The 17,110-nt window shown below is 42.3% G+C and overlaps 3 protein-coding genes across 3 annotated transcripts; all 3 read left to right on the plus strand.

Annotated features, from left to right (window-relative positions):
* Positions 1-460: 460 nt before the first annotated feature.
* HRG_06917 (reverse transcriptase (RNA-dependent DNA polymerase) domain-containing protein) lies at positions 461-2,015 on the plus strand (the record flags this gene model as incomplete). Its single annotated transcript, XM_044865388.1, has 4 exons — positions 461-477; positions 543-565; positions 632-1,010; positions 1,058-2,015. The coding sequence occupies 4 exons, from the start codon at positions 461-463 to the stop codon at positions 2,013-2,015; spliced, it is 1,377 nt and encodes a 458-aa protein (XP_044719350.1).
* Positions 2,016-2,481: 466 nt separating this feature from the next.
* On the plus strand, positions 2,482-3,466 carry HRG_06918 (integrase core domain-containing protein; the record flags this gene model as incomplete). The annotated part of the gene is made up of 3 exons (XM_044865389.1): positions 2,482-2,657; positions 2,844-3,045; positions 3,167-3,466. The coding sequence occupies 3 exons, from the start codon at positions 2,482-2,484 to the stop codon at positions 3,464-3,466; spliced, it is 678 nt and encodes a 225-aa protein (XP_044719351.1).
* Positions 3,467-5,427: 1,961 nt separating this feature from the next.
* On the plus strand, positions 5,428-6,266 carry HRG_06919 (kinase; the record flags this gene model as incomplete). Its single annotated transcript, XM_044865390.1, has 3 exons — positions 5,428-5,898; positions 5,950-6,121; positions 6,226-6,266. 3 exons carry the CDS (start codon positions 5,428-5,430, stop codon positions 6,264-6,266), a joined length of 684 nt encoding a protein of 227 aa, XP_044719352.1.
* Positions 6,267-17,110: the final 10,844 nt, after the last annotated feature.

Below are 17,110 nucleotides of genomic sequence, written 5' to 3' on the forward strand. Positions count from 1 at the left end.
GCCTGGGCCAGGACATGTTCCTCGGCCGGCCTTGGATGGAGAGAAATCACGTCGTGTACGATGCTGCCAAGCAGCGAATGTACCATGGGAGGGCAGGTGTGACGATACGCCTCATTGGGCAGGAAGAGCCCGCCAAGATACGCGCGATTCGAAGCGCAAGACTCGTGTCGGCAGCCGTATTCACGGCGGAGTGTCGACGCGCAAAGAGACGCAAGAAGTGCAACGCGATCTCGATTCATGCAATCAGTTTGTCGGATATAGAGAGGGCGCTTCAGCCGAAGCCGCCAGTCGATCCGAGCGAGAAGGTCCCGGCAGAAGTGCTGAAAGAATTCCGCGACCTATTCTCACCAGGAGAGGCAATGAAGCTGCCGCCACATCGACCGGGTGTGGATCATGAAGTCAACCTGCAGCCTGACAAGAACGGCAACGAGCCACCCTTCCGTGGGGCCCACTCTACAACATGTCACGAGAAGAGCTGTTGGTCTTGCGAAAGACCCTGAAAGACCTGCTGGACAGAGGATTCATCCGAGCGAGTAGCTCAGCGGCTGCCGCGCCGGTGCTGTTCGTGCGGAAGCCGAATGGAGGGCTGCGATTTTGTTGCGACTACCGAGCGCTGAATGCAATCACCAAGCGCGACCGATACCCACTGCCCTCATCGCGGAGACCCTGCAGAATCTGGCCAAGGCTAAGTGGTTCACCAAGTTGGACGTGGTGGCCGCTTTCCATAAGATCCGCATGGCTCCGGGACATGAGGGAAAGACTGCATTTCGCACGAGGTTTGGGCTCTACGAGTGGCTCGTGTGCCCTTTCGGCCTGAGCGGCGCCCCGGCATCATTCCAACGATACATGAACAGTGTATTGCGCGAATGGCTGGACGACTTTGTCACAGCGTACCTGGATGATGTACTGATCTACTCGAGCGGTTCGAAGGCGGATCATGAGGCTAAGGTGCGACGAGTTCTCCAAGCACTCGCCGACGCTGGGCTGCACCTAGACCCAGCGAAGTGCGAGTTTTCGGTACAAGAGGTCAAATACCTTGGGTTCATCGTCAACGCAGGAAAGGAATCGCCTGCGACCCCGAAAAGCAGCGCGCCATCCGCGAATGGGAGGCCCCGACCACGGTGAAGGGTGTCAGAAGCTTTCTGGGCTTCGCCAACTATTACCGGATCTTCATCCCCGACTATGCCAAGATCACGCAGTCTCTGGATGCCCTGCTTAAGAAAGGAACTGCCTTTCATTGGGGACGAGCGGAGAACGAGGCGTTTCAGGAGCTGAAGCGACGATTTTGCGAGTCACCGGTGCTCAAGCAGTGGGACCCGAGCCTCCCGACCTTTTTGGAGACGGATTGCTCAGGCTACGCATTGGGAGGCGTCCTGTCGCAGGAAGGCCCAGATGGACGTCGACACGCATGCGCCTTCTTCTCGAAGCGACTTTCGCCAGCGGAGTACAACTATCCCATTCACGACAAGGAGATGCTTGCCATCATGAGATGTCTCGACAACTGGAACGCCGAACTTAGGAGCTGCGGCCCATTTACAATCCTTACCGATCACCGCAACCTGGAGTATTTCATGACACGCCAGAAGCTCACGGAACGGCAGAGCCGTTGGGCAGCCGAATTGTCCCAGTTCGACTTCAAGCTCGAGTATCGACCGGGAAGCGAGGCTGTCGTGCCTGATGCGTTGTCCCGCCGTGAACAAGACAAGCCACAGGGCATCGACGACGAGCGGGAACAAGGAAGAATGATACAGTTGATACCGGATAGTGCCATTCCATCATCGACAAGAGCATGTATCAACGCGATGAGTTCTGACTGTTCAGAGGCATCCACCCTGCCGAAGATGAAGGTCTTCGAGGTAGCGGACCTGCAGCAACTCTGGGACGAAACGGTGGCGAAGGACTCGATATTCCGGGCAGCCTATAAGGCAGTCCGCGATCGCGAGCGTGCCTTCCCGCCCTCGCTGGGCCTGAAGATCCAGATTTCAGAATGTGCGATCGACGCAGGCAAAGGCTGACATTCAGAGACCGTATTTGGGTGCCGGGTGGATCCGGAGAGGAGGGTAACCAGGAGGAAGCTGAGAAAGACCAGTTGAGAACCCGCATTGTGCAGCAGTCGCATGACTCTGTTGCGACCGGTCATCCCGGCAGGGAAGGTACGCTGGCTATTGTGGCTCGGCGATTCTACTGGCCTGGGCAGTCCCAGCTGGTTCGCCGGTACGTAGCCAATTGCGACACCTGCGGCAGAGCACACATCTGGCGCCAGTCGAAAAGGGATTTCAAGCCTCTGCCGATTCCAGATCGACCCCGAAGCCATTTGTCCATGGACTTCATCACAGATCTGCCGCCTACTGGACCGAGCAAGGCAAGGTACCTGTGGGTGATTGTGGACAGACTGACAAAGGCTGTGACCCTCGAGGTGATGGACAACATGGAAGCTGAGCCGTGCAAACCGTTTTCCAGTGTCATTACCGATTTCACGGAATGCCACGGTCCATCGTCAGCGACCGCGGGAGCAACTGGCTAAGTAGGTTCTGGAAGAGGTTCTGCCGTCTTGCAGGTGTCACGCAGAAATTGAGCACGGCCTATCATCCTCAGACGGACGGAGGGCCAGAGAGAATGAACCAGGAGATCGAGGCCTACCTGAGAGCCTACGTGTCGTACGTGCAGGACGACTGGGGAGAACTGCTCCTGCCGCGCAGCTGGCACTCAACAATCGTGAATCCGCAGCGACCAAGATCAGCCCCTTTTCGCTGAGCATGGTTACCACGTCGATCCCATCAGCGTCGAGGAATCGGAAGAGCCACCGAGGCATAGAGAGAAAGCAGAGCTGATAGCCTACTCAGTCGCCTGCAGGAGGTCAATGAGTACATGCAAGCAGTGATGGCCTCCTCACAGCAACAACAAGAAGAGGCTGCCAACGCAAAGCGACAGCCTGCGGAGCGATTTGAAGTTGGTGACAAGGTGTGGCTCTCGATGGCAAACTACAGATCGCCACGACCGTGCAAGAAGCTCGACTGGCTGCATCACAAGTACACAGTCACGAAGGTAATTAGTTCGCACGTTGTTGAGCTCGATGTTCGTGGCTCAATTTACCCGCGATTTCATGTTGACCTTTGCGGCGGGCGCATCAAGATCCGGCTCCTGGCCAAAGGTAGATGACGCACAGCCACCACCGGTACAAGATGAGTCCGGCACGGATCTGTGGGATGTCGACGAGATCCTCTGCGCGAGATGGAAGAAGCGCGGACGAGGGGAATTCAGGCAAGCACTAGTGCGATGGACGGGCTACGCAGAGCCGACTTGGGAGCCAGTTGAGTGGTTGCAAGGAACAATTGCGATGAAGGCATTCGAGGACAAGTACGGGCCAATCAAGACCAATGATGGCCCTAGGGAGAGGTACGAGACGCTGGCAGGAACGCAAGAACCCCGCAGACGCCGACCTGGTCGGAGGGGACAAGGGGGGTAATGTCACGGGCTGTGCCCGGCTGGTGGACCCGGTTGTACCGGGTCCGGTGGGTCGTGCCCGGTGGCAACACCGGCCGCCCGCGGACCCAGAAGCTGCGAGAACATTCCGAGAAGGGCAATATAAGCTCGCACTCGAGGCTACGCCTCGAGTTCAGCTTCTTTTCCTCCTTAGCTCTAGATAGACAACACCTAGGCACCTGCTTGTTGAATAAACTCCGGGCCAGCCTTTCACACGTGCCCTCTCTTCCTCGCTGGAGTTTGCAACTGTGAGTTTTGCGTGGGGAATACAGGGTCCGCGGGCGATAGCTGCGGCTCAAGGACCTTCTTTAAAGCATGGGAAAAGTCGGCCTGCCGCACCGCGGATTCCTTAAGTCTTTGCTTGTCGGCGTCAACAATGCTCCTCCGCATCTTCTTCGAGTACCGTTCCGTACATGACAGCGATTGCCACGAAGAATCGTCACTCGCCGATAGTCCCGAAAGTTGTTGGTCATCCTCAGCTTTAACGCCTAAAAGCAATCAGCTGGCGGCGTATCGAGGACATCGCGAATAACCTACGGTATGACGACCATAGTTGCATTTTCCTTTTCCAGCTAGTATAGTATTGATCGTTTCGGTCTTGCTCGGTCTGCGCCTCATAATTGATGACAACGTCTTTTGGCGGCCCATTGGTAGCGCGTTCGAGAGGATAGAATTTCGACTCTAAGACTTCAACCTGACGGCTCCAGAATGCTGCATCATCATCGCCTTGCGGCTCATCGCCCCGACAAGTAATGGCTCCCTTCTCGTCAATGTAAACCTCAGCATCGTCGATATACTTCAAGCCTTGGGGTCCAAAGTGTCTAAGGCTTCGTAAGATGCCAACAATCCCTTCTTTGGAGCGTCGTATCTGTGCTGCTGGTGACTCTTCGCGGGATGGGGATGATGAGCAGGAAAACGCGTCGTCATACTCCCGAAGATTCGCTTCGGTAAGCTCCATATTTGAAAGTGATTGGCGCAGGAAAGGACGCAGGGTCAATGCTAGACTTGAGAGCACCGTTCGTGGGCGGAAGGAAGTGGCTCCATCTTGCTAGATCCAGGCGCGGTGGGGAGATGATGCACTTCGTAGCCTGAGGCAGAAATATTGACCTCGGACTTAAGGCCGCCAAGACATCTACTCCACCAGCCCCTCACCCCTTACACCCCTGGCTTCTATCGTAGTACTTCTATCGACCTATAATACAGCAAAAGACCACGCTTGATTAATGTACCCCAGTGTACATAGGACGATACTAGGTCCTTTTGTTGTGGGGCTGCTCAGTAGTCAAGATCCACCGGCTTGTAGCCTTGAGACTTCCAAAGGTGGGTGATGTGCCTCTATCCGTCACCACTTGGCCATGCAACCCATTCGAGGGGGCTTGCCTGCCACGGCGATATCCAGGTGCGTGAAACCATTGGACGAGAACGCCCAGCTTGCATTTTCCTAACGATAGACAGCGCGTAGCGTGCCTCTCGCAAATATATTTAATTACGCACGTCAGCCCTCAACTTCGACACGAGCCACTCCCATGACTACCACTTCCAATCACCTGGTTTATACCCCTGAGTTTGCAGCCAGCGCTTCGAAACATGGCATTAGATTCAGATATTCAGTCTATCCTAGAGATAAACTCGAGCAGTCGGCCTGTCATCGAATACTTGCACAACAAAAATTTCGCTGTCTCAAACGAGACGCTGAGCTATGCCAGCGACCTTTTTCATCATAAATCCACGGCCCCTGGCTCCGGTGACGGCAATAGCTTGAGGGACGTTACCCCTGCCCCTTCGAGCCTCGCTCCTGGTTTTCTACGGATCAGCGCGGATCCCCGGCGCCGCCCAAAAGACGCAAATAGGGGTTGGGTATTTGGCAGCAACCCCCAGGTTTCCGACATCCTTCTAGCCTACAACAATAAGCACGGGGTCAGTGGCTCGCAATTCGCCATCAGGATGCAAAAAGAACCCGGCATATTCATTGTGTTAAATCTCAGTCGGCATGGGACATTGACGAGAGCTGTCGATTCTTCTACCGATCCTGGCTTCACCCGCGTCAAGTCTCAGAGAGCCTTTGGCACTTATGCGGGCGTTAGTGAAATGACGATCCAACTGGGTGAGCTGACGGTCAAGCTATCCTGCCCCGACTATTCGAGTTACCGTTACGGTTTTGAAGACCATTGGTCTAAGCTCTACGCCGAGCTCTCGGCGCAAGTCCCGACCCTCAACAACTTGGCCTTAAGCGCCGGTCCGAGTTCTACGCACAATTCGATAGAGTACTACCTCAACGGCAGAATCGGAGACGGAGATGGTGGCTGTGTATACCGCGCAGTTAATCGGGTTACGGGAGATGTTTACGCGGTAAAACGATACTGGAGCAGCAAAGATGTGAGGAAAGAGGTTGCCCTACTTTCGCGGATTCAACATGTAAGAACCCGACGGGCTATTTGGCAAACGGAAAAGCTGACCATCTCTTAGGAACACATTGTTGAGTTTCACTCTTACAGCGAAGCAACAAATGAGCTCGTCTTGGAATACGTTTGCGGCCTGACCCTTCGCATGGAACATGCAAAAATGCGATTCAACATGCTTGAGCTGAAGCTCTTTTCGAAGCAAGCTCTTGACGCCCTGTCGTACTTGCATGAGAAGCGTATAACTCATCGAGATCTTAAGTTAGACAACGTCGTCGTGCAGAGGCGGACCCCATTGCATATCAAAATCATCGATTTCAATGTGGCGTCAGACCTCGAGCAGATGAAAACTTACGTTGGAACGCGTCGTTATATTGCGCCTGAGGTCATCAACAATCGTAGCACCTATGACAACAAAGCTGATTTATGGTCGTTGGGCATTATGGATATGGAGCTCTTTTGTGGATTGCCACTGTCGGAGAACGACCACGACCCTGGCGCGCTTCGCTTTCACCTATATTTTAAGGGCAAGGGGTATAACGGTGCCGTTTCTTTTATCAACCACCTCCTTTGCGAAAAGCCCGTCTTTCGACCTACTGCCAAACAAGCGCTTTGCCTCGAATTCCTTGACATACAAGAAGGCGATGCTATCACTGCCCTACCACCTTTGGACACAAGCAACGAGGAATCGTCCTCGAACATCAGCAGTAAGGAGCCACACTTTGACATTATCGTCAGAGATATGCCTAAGACATTGCCGTGGGGAATGCCACGTCCTTTAGACGCCAACGCCACCTGTACAGCGAACAGCTCCTTAGATCCCACGATTTCAAGACACCGAAAGAGGACGCGAGGAGATGAAGACGCAACTGAAGGTACTGGTAGTGCACCCGTTCGCTCCAGATATGGTGCCAGCCGCGGCGTCATGACAATCTCTAGCATTTTGAGGTCGGAGCTGTGGGTTTCCACATTGTCAGAGCCGCTGAGAGAGGAAAAAGAAGCAAGTAGACGGTCGACGAGTTGCCACGTAGGGGATATCATCGATGCATCGAGCGCGAATGACGATTTTTCTCGGATACCCGAACTCTCCGTACCTGATCCATCCATTGCGTTTGACACACCGAGCAAGGCCGGAACGTCTGACGCAGATAGCTTGTCTGAACCGGCTCATACGCACGAGGCCGCCGAGCTTGTTTAGATTTCGCGCTTGAGATCGAGATCGTTGCGATTTGAGGAGGGTCTAACATACTTGGTGTACCGCCGCTAGAGGATGTCGATGCGCACGAAAGACTAACGACTGAATACCAGCCAAATTTGTGCTGCTGCACGTCTTAGTGGAGTGCGTCGTCGTAACTATCTAGACAGGATTAGGATGCAGAGTGATATCGATGTCGTACGCCGGGCCTCCCGGGTTCTATTTCGAGACGGCGTCTTCCTCTGCCAATTCTGCAACCAGACATCATAGTCAAAGATCTATTTTCTCAAGCACCATTACTTATTCCTGACAAATAAATAAACTATCTCCTCAAGAAGCAAAAAGCCGATGAGACTTTCTAGGATATTTATGTTTTAAAGGAGGCTATATGGCGATGTCTTATGGGGTCACTTGGTCCTCTTTCATGCAGAGAAACTCGATATCAACGTGACTAATATTCTTAAACTAAAGGATAACGTCACAAGCCCGTGGGAGTTCTTCCGGCACCATGCTAATATGAAAAAGCGTTCGATAGTAGGAGGGAAGGCGTTGGAGCGGGGGACGTATGTAGCTGCTGATCACGCTCGACAATTTAGTGACTGATTTAATCACCATACCAAGGGTCCCGCGAGTATAGGGTATTATGACCTCGGGGTGTGGTTGAAAGTCTACCTAGAGAGTGTTGCGACAAAGAAAGATCAAGGAGCTCAGGTACTATAGGGACCGTGTCGAAATCAGGAAATGAGCGTCTGCAGCCGTACTGCTCCCTGCATAACACGTAAGTTACGCACTGCCTCCTATCCAGCCATCGGGTTTTGTGTTCTTTTGACGCAGGGGAATTTTATGCCGGGCACCTTAGAGAACTCGGAAATTATCACAAAAGCTACGGATAGTCAAAGTTGCGTCATGCATTTTAAGACTCTTTAGCGTGATAAGCATTTACGGAGTGCGGCCGGGTCGCGGCACAGGCACCGATGGGCAGGGGCTTGCATGAAAGAGTGCTTTTGTCTGACCTGCAGATGACTTTGTTTTGGTGAGTTTGCGAAGGCGAGTTTGCGAAGGTGAGATTGCGAAGGCGAGATTGCGAAGGCGAGTTTGCGAAGGTGAGATTGCGAAGGCGAGATTGCGAAGGCGAGTTTGCGAAGGTGAGATTGCGAAGGCGAGTTTGCGAAGGCGACTTTCCTAATCGACCCCCTTTAATCACCCTGTGCGCCGTTTTTATTCTCCCTGTGCAGTCAAGAGCTCTAATTAGCTCCTTAAAGCTAGTGACCTTATACACCACGTTAATTGCCAGGACTTAAAAGTACCGACTGCCCTAAATAGACCCACTTATTCTATACATAGTACTCTATTAAGAGGACATTTATCTACCTTGGTTATATTTCTAAAAGAATTTTTATAAGCTTTTAACCTGACTTATCTACTCTTTAAAATGCTATATTTATTTTAAAAACCCTACGGTCTTATGCATCGTGAATTTCGGTAGCGTATTCTAGCTATAAGGCAGTAAGACTGTCAAGATGCGAACGTAAGGACAAAATCGTCATTAGTACTTGTCCTTACGTTAGCGCACTAAGAATTTAGTATGGTGCATTTTATATATAGGGGGAATAAAAATTGGCGCACAGGATGATTAAAAGGGGTCGTCGAGGAGGAGCAAGCAGGTCGCTTGCAAGGCTCTTGTCCAGTCAGAGCGCGGCTCAATATGCGGTACTTGTTTTACTACACAATTATATTGGAGATTCCAGCAAATTTCCTACGCACTAATCGCCACCCGTTTATTCCTTCTTTCTCTATCTTTAATCCGCTTTGCAATGAGCATCTACGACTGTAGAGGCCGCGACCTGCCTGCTCCTCCATGACTTCCAAAGGGATGCGGGGTTGGTCCACCTCGTTTAACCGGAGACGGCCCGGCCTGTCGACACTGTATTTGGCTTTCAGTTTGGGTTAGTCTCTATGTGCCCAGTTTTAGCCAAGCCTGCGTGTCACATGCTTTCCCGACGGTTGACGTGGCATCTTCGCGAACGTTGGAGCCCAACGCCTTAGGCAGTAGATTTCAAACTTCTTACTTATCGTTTGATGTTTACCATCCCATATTTACACTTTACATCGATAGCCATCTCATCTAAGCTCTACAGCCCTGCTAGTGGTGAGTGCTGAAACTGCGTCATCTTCGTCTAAGCAGACGATACTGGTGGAAAATACGAAGCCAACGGTCGGCAATTTCGCGCCACTGCACGTTGCCGTAGCACGTCTGCCCACATGGTAAGTGCCTCGACCTCAAGCGACGTCCTGGCTAAGTAGTTTTTAGGATTTCAATCCAGAGCCCCTCGACCCTAATACAGACTTCAGCGGTTTAAAACCAACACCTAGTCGGATATATATTAAGGTATCTTATTTATTCCTTAATTTTAATAACTTTAGCTTCTATAGGGCACCTTCTATTTATTCTATAGATATAACCGATAACTTCGGTTGCTTACTAGTAGAATTTTAATTTAGCCCCTATAATCGTATAACTAGAGAGTTCGACGTTAACTAGGACTTTATCGAGGTTAATAAGGTATTTAAAGATAAATCTCCTTACTCCTAGCGCTACCTCTTTATTATTATACGTTATATCGGGCCCCTTAATACCTATATTATCGAGGAAATTCCTATAGATATTTAGTATAAGGTCTTATAGGATTCTTTATATTATCCTTATAAATTAGCCGACTAAGTTCGTAGCCCCTTAAGGGAGTATATATATACGTAAGAGGCTAATAGGTATCGCGAATATCGTTAAGTTATAGCTTCTAATATTAAAAGGGATCTAATTATAGCTTAAAAAAAGGTCTAAGAGGGAAAGGATCTTATATATTAAGAAGTAGTTGCTAAACTCGTCTATATTCGGCGGTAGGTTCGTATCTCTTATTATAACGGTATTTATATATATAGCGGAATTAATTAGGCGTAGTCCTCTATCTTTCTTTACTACTAGGAAAAAAGGGTTCCTATAGGGCCCGTGCCCTTCTTTAAGGACTCTTATTTCTAGTCTAATTTTAAGGATATCGATAACTTTCTACTCTATCGCTTTTAGGATCGGGATTAAGGCTACTTACTATGCCTTATATTTTATTATCTTAATAACCTATAGTAGGGCTATAGCTAGGTCGACTTTACCTCTTTTTATAAAGTCCTAGGATAACGCTACTTCCTTATTAAATAGAATACTATCGAAGATCCGGATTTCTACTTCTATAAGAAAGCCTTTAAATTATTTATAGATTGCTTTAAGTCTTTCTTACGTTAGCCGCTTTCCTTTCTATATACTTAAGAATTTTCCTATTAAGTATTCTAGGTAGGGTCTAGGCTATATCTTATCTTTAACGGTATTCTATTTAGTCTTCTTTTAGTTAGGGTCCCCTTTTAGCGTTAAGCCGTCTAATAAAGTATCGTTAATAGGGTTAATCTTATTTACTTTTCTTTTAAAGAGAGTATTAACTCTTAGATTATATAATCTAATAGGTTATTTCCTCCCTATCTTAACTTTAACCTTCTAGATCTTTCGGAACTTCTTTCTAGCTTTAATAATATTTTTCTTAAATTCTCCTATAGCCTCTATAACTATAACTTTAATAATCTCTTTTACTATCTTAGATCTAATAGCTAGAATCGCCTTATCTCCTTTATCTATAATTAATTACTATTATATTAGTACTATTAAGGGCTCGTTTACGCTAGCGTAGGCTAGGTTAAGGACTTAGTTAGCACCCCTTCTATAACTAAGGATCTTACCTCCCGGTAAGAGAATCTCGGCCGTTAGGGTATCCGTAAGGGTTTCTCTCTATAATTATTAGGTAGCTCCTAGGTTATCTTCTTTAACTTTTATTACTAAAGCCTAAAAAAAATTTCTTAGGAGCTAGGTAGCTGTTTCCTATATAGCCTCCTTAAGCTTTAGTCTTTCGTATACGTCTTTATTAACTATTAAGGTCGTAGCCTAAAAGGATTTTACTATATTAACCTCGTCTAGAAGCTCCTATTTAATAGCTCCTACTACTAGCGTAACTACCTAGATAGTGCCGATCTAATATTTAACCTATATATCCCCGTTCCTTAAGGAATAATTAAATAATATACGCGCGGCTCTAATAAATAATATACCTAGGATAAAGGGGACTAAGACTCTATCTAGCGTAATATAAAGATAGATTAGTATCTAGGCTATGCCTAAATAGAGATTAGTCTCTACCTCCTTAACTATATCTATAAGGGACCCGGTATACGCTATTATTAATACTCTTATTAATAGGATTTTAAGCTTATATACGTTTATATATCTTTTAGTAATAAGGTTTCCTTTAAACTTAGTATCGATTAAGGCGCTTAGAACTTTAGCTTTCTAGCTACCGAGTTATACTTAAATATAAGGTAGGTCTTATATATACTTAAGCGAGCGGAAAGGTATAAGGACCGTGTTTATACGTATTATAGGAATCGCTATAAGGTCCTCTAAAGTTATCTCCTAGTATCTTATCGAGAGTACTACTTCCTATATAATAAATTTATCTTTCTTTAGTCTTATTACCTTTAAAGTTTATTAATTAAATAGTCCTTAGGCTAGTTACGTTACGCTAATTATATTAGTTATAAACCTAACTTCCTTTAGTGCTTATTAGACTTCGAGGTACTTATAATCCGATTCTTTATAAGTAAGGTAAGTAAGCTTAATCGGTTCGACTTAGTATTCTTTGTCTTATTCTTTAACTTATACTAAAGCTACCGCGAGTTTTCCTTATAGATATTTAAGGAGGAGTAAACTACTCTCTATATTATCTTCGGCTACTTTTATAACCGTTATCGTAGCTCTATAAGGTCTTATATTACTCTTTGCTTTCTCTAAGGTCTAGAATTTAGTGTTTTCTATACCTTAGGCTATATCTATATATCTTATACTAAGTCTCTCGCTTAGTTAAGGAATAAAGTTAATTAGGTAATTTAAAGGGATTAGGATCCTTTTATATATAATTTCTCTAATAATTTTATCTATAAGTTTATCGAACTTCTTATTTAGATCTACTCTATATCTATAGTTATAAGGAACAGTGTTCCTACTATAAATAAAGCAGCTATAATATACTCTCCTAATTATATAAGCTAATAAGTAGTATATTAATTATAGCTAAAACCTTATCCTATAAAGCAAGAATCGCTTGTTATTTTACATGTTATTATGTATTAAACGGGTTGCCGGTTATCGTATAATTAGGAATCGAAGGAATAGAGCTAGCTTAGAATGCTAGCTAAGACCTCTTAAGAATACTAGCACGACCAACCTCCTTTAAACACGAATATTAGTAGAACTAAGACACTTCTAGATTTACTCGAGATATCACGGAATTTCCCAGTCTTAGGGCTATACGGCAGCCTAAATCTAGTCCCGAAAGGTTCTTCCGTTCAGCTATAATTATCTATATAAGACAGCATGTCCGCTAGTAGATAGATAGAGAATTATTAACTTTAACACCTCTTCTATATACTAATATACTACTAATAAATTCCGTTAAAATTCCTACCTTATACTCCTTCTTCCCCTCTATTACGTAGTCTTATATGATTCCTTAATTTCCTAAAATTCCGCTTTTGCTTATATACCTTAAGAATAGTATATAAGGATAATCTTTAAGCTAGTTTTTACTATTCTTATTATCTCGATTTCCTCTACGTCCTCTTTAACTCTTTATCTTTTCCCCTTATAGGCATTAATCCTTATTATAGTTATATAAATTATCTAATTATATATATCGCTTTATTATATATTATCTATAATTATAATAACTAATATTCTTTATACTTCTTTTCTTATATCGCTTACTTTTAGATTCCTTAGCTTCTACTTATACGGGCTTCTATATCTCTAGAACTAGTCTAGGAAACCGGATTCTCTTTTACTAGTAGCCTAATTTAGGTAAGATAGTATAACTATAGCTTTAACCTATTTTATAAGTAGTAATATAAAGGAGTCTAGCTATATATCTACCTAGTATATAATAAGCCTTTAAATATATATACCTATTTAAGAAAACCTATTAATAAGTACTAAGGGAATTACGCTTCCGTTATCTTTTCTTTTAAGGTAAAAAGTCCCGTTTACTACTTTATATATTATAAATCCGATCTTATAGTCCTAAGAGTATACCTCGTACTTATCGGGGTAATATCCTTCTTTACCGTAATAAAAGTATCTCCTAGGCTAGTTAAAAGTATTAACCTAAAACTATATATATTAATTAGAAAGGTAGTAAAATCTAATAGTATTTACGCTACCTCCTTATCTACGACTTAAAGAGTAGCCTTTACTACTAACGCGTCTCTATTCCCTATTAAGCTAGTTAAACATCTACTTTTACTAGTAAGTAAGGTTAATCTTTATATCTTTAAAGGCTATTATTAGGTCTAAGATCTCCTTTACGGGCTATCTAGGTTTCTTATTTATTTTCTTTAGCTCTTTAAGAAGTTTTTCTTCGCCCTTATTAGATTTAGCTTCCTTTATTACTTCGTTAATTTCCCCGAAGAGCTAGTCTTTCTTTAGGTTCTTAAGCTTTTAATTATAGACTTTAGATACTATATCTTATCGCTTAACGTCCTAGTAAGGTACTAAGTAGTTATTAATTATATAGATAAGGCTTTTATATAAGAGTTTCGAGATAACTTTAGATATCTTCCTATTTCTCTTTATAACGTTAATAATAAGCTCCTTTAGTATTATATAGTAAATAAAGTATAACTAGACTATAGATTCTTCCTAGCCGTTAAGTTATACTTTACGCTATAGGTATAAGTAGAGACTAAGCTATTCCGTAACTTCTATAATAGTCTTAGGCTTTTTAGTATTATAATAGTCTAAGCGGTCGTTAGTAGTTTCTAGTTATTTAATATTATATATATAGTAATATTAAAGGAGTCTCTTCTTTACTTCTTCTTAGGTAAGTCCGTCTATAAGAATTTTAATAGTAGGGGCTTATATAGAGTAGATATAGACTTCGAGCTAGTCTATTTTATCCTTATTATAGATACGGTTAACGTATATCTCTTATTCGAACTTCTTAAGGAATTTAGTTACGTTTTTACTATTAAATTTACTAATAGGTAGGAGTCGTAGTTAGTAGAGTCTTCTTATAAGGTTATCCTAGCTTCTAGCGAGTATATCTCTAAGTCTATTAGCAATCTTATTAATATCTACCTTAATTTTCTTTATATCGCTAATAGTAGGATTAAATAATCCCTTTTAACGGCTAGCGTTTCTAGATATAGTATACCTATAGATTATAAGGTTACGAAATTTAGAGTTAGAGTTTTCGGAGTTAGAGGATATCTTATTATAACTATCTTATTACTTACTTTCTTATCTATTAGCGGGAGGTAAGCGTTCTCTATAAGCTACTATATAGAGGAGAGCTAAGGTTAAGGTTATTAAGGTATCCCTTATTAGTACCTATATTAGCATTATTAGTATATATATAAGTAAGAGGTCTTAGTAAGGTTCTAGAATAGTTTAGATTACGCTATCGTCGTTATTTATATTTTTTAAAGTATTATATAAGGATCGTGGTTTCTTAACCGAGTCGCTAGTATTAGGGGTCGTAGGGCTAATAATAAGAGCTTAGGGTTTTTTAGTATTAGCTTATTGCTTTTCCTTTACTACTAGCGAAGGTATTATTTAATTATTTATTTCCTAGTAAGTCTATCGCCTTATTAGGTCCCTAACTCTAGCTATTAAGGTAGTTACTACTTTAATTATTAAATCCCTAGATTTTATTTTTTCTAAATAGTACCGTCGTCCTCTAGGTATTCTCGGCTTCGTAAAGCTACTCGTCGCTATATAAATAGAATAGAACAACGAGTTTACGCCCTAGAGACTAGTTTTAATAGGGACGAGGGCATATACCTAAAGCACGTATAGTACGTAGCTAAGGATTAGTAGAGCAATTAACTACGTAATTATCTAATTATTTAGCCTATATATAGCTTTAAGGGCCTTAGGTTATAAATATAAGTCTTAGAGATTTCTTTACTCTATATATCTTCGTCTCTACTAGAGTTACGTAACTAGCGGTATCTACTTTAAAGGGGAAAAAACAAAAATTTAAATTAACTATAATTAAGGAAGATACTTAATTAGATAATCGAGGTCTTTATAACGCCTTTAAGTATACTTAGAAGTAAGTTAGAAGGGGAGTGCTAGGGGTCTATCCCCCCTTAACGGGCTAATATCTATAAGGGTGCGATCTTACCCGTTAAACTATCCTTCTTAATAGTATAGACCTAGCGGCCTCCTATAGCCTCCCTATCCTTAAGGAGCTAGGAAAATTCCTAAGTTTTATATTTAATTAGCTAGATAATTTCCTTAATTATAGCTTCTTTCTAAAATACTATTTTAGGGCTATTTATTGCCTATTTATAGGTCTTTAGAATTTTTAGATCCTGATTTTCTATATTAGCTAGAATTAACTCTATAAAATCATAGTTTAGAAATAAATTAACGTTAGGGTATTTAATATAGTTAGAATCGAACCCTTCTAGCTTCTTAGGTAATTCTACTACTATTTTACTAGTAGTAGGAATAGGATCGTTATTTAAAGACTCTTCTTCTATAAAGGGCGAGGGACTTTTATCTCTAGGTTCTCTAGTAGCTTCCTTTATAGGGATATAGCTTTCTAGCTTATCTGTATTTAGAATAAAATTAAAATTAAAGGTATTATTACTACTAGAGATTTCTAGATTTTTTATAAATTTATTTTCTAGTATAGTAATATCTCTAGAGATAGTAATTTTCTCTTAAAAAATCCTAGATTTTATATATATTTTCTAAATAGCCTACTATTATTCCCTTAAAAGCTTTATTATCTAGCTTATCTTTAAAGTCTTTATTTTTATAATATATAAGGCTTTTAAAGGTCTTAATTTTATTTAAGGTCTTAAAAGGTAGTATTATATTATCCCTCTTTTTTATAGGACCTTTAAATCCTATCGTAGAATATAGTAATCTATTATATAAATAGGTAGCTATTAAAACTGCTTCTCCTTATAGGTATTTAAGAAGCCTAGTAGTAAATAAAAGAGCTCGTACTTTTTCTAATATTATATAATTTATTCTTTTTATTCTACTATTAGATTTAGGCGTCCTAGGAGGACTAGAATTAAAGGTAATTCCTTCTTTTTCGTAGTAAAGCTTTATTTTATATATAAATTCTTTAGTATTATTAGAAAATGCTTCTTTAATCCTAGTATTTTTAGGGTTATTTTCTACCCTATTTTTAAATTCTAGGAACCTATCTAAAGCTTCCCCTTTTCTTCGAAGAAGGTATATTTCTAGATATTAGGTTCCTACGTTTAGGAAAGAAATATAATATTAATATTTATTATAAGTAAGCACTTTAATTAGCTCCTAAATATCTAATACTATTTTTTCTAAATAGGAATAAGACTTATATAAGGGTTATTTATTTACCTTATTCGTTACTTTAGCTCTAATATATATTTCGCACTACCTTATTTTATTTTCCTCTTTTAGAGGTATTTTTATATCCTTATTATATCTTTTTAATATTTCTAAAATAGCCCTACTATTTATATACCTTAAGCGTAAGTACTAAGTATAAAAATCTATATCCTTTGCTTTTAAAGACGTAATAAGGATCGATTAGCTTTCTAATAAAGGTTCTATAGGAATATAATATAATTTATTTCTAAGAAATCCTTTAGTAAGGACCTTAGCCTTATTATCTAATAACCCTAGCAAACTTTAGACTTAATTTCTTTATAGTTAATAAGGAAATTCTTATTAGATACTATATACCTAGTAGCTCTAGTATTATATATAAAATCAAAGATCCTTTTATTCTTATAACTAGGAAATCCTCCTTCTCTTGCCTTTAAGACTAATTCCTTTATTCTAGGAATCGAGGCTTTTAGAGGTCCTAAAAGAGAGTCTTTATTAGCTTCTACTATAAGGGTAATTATAGAGGTTAAAATTACCTTTAAATCCTTA

Source organism: Hirsutella rhossiliensis (assembly GCF_020360975.1).
Source record: "Hirsutella rhossiliensis strain HR02 chromosome Unknown scaffold00007, whole genome shotgun sequence".
Classification (NCBI taxonomy): Eukaryota; Fungi; Ascomycota; class Sordariomycetes; order Hypocreales; family Ophiocordycipitaceae; genus Hirsutella; species Hirsutella rhossiliensis.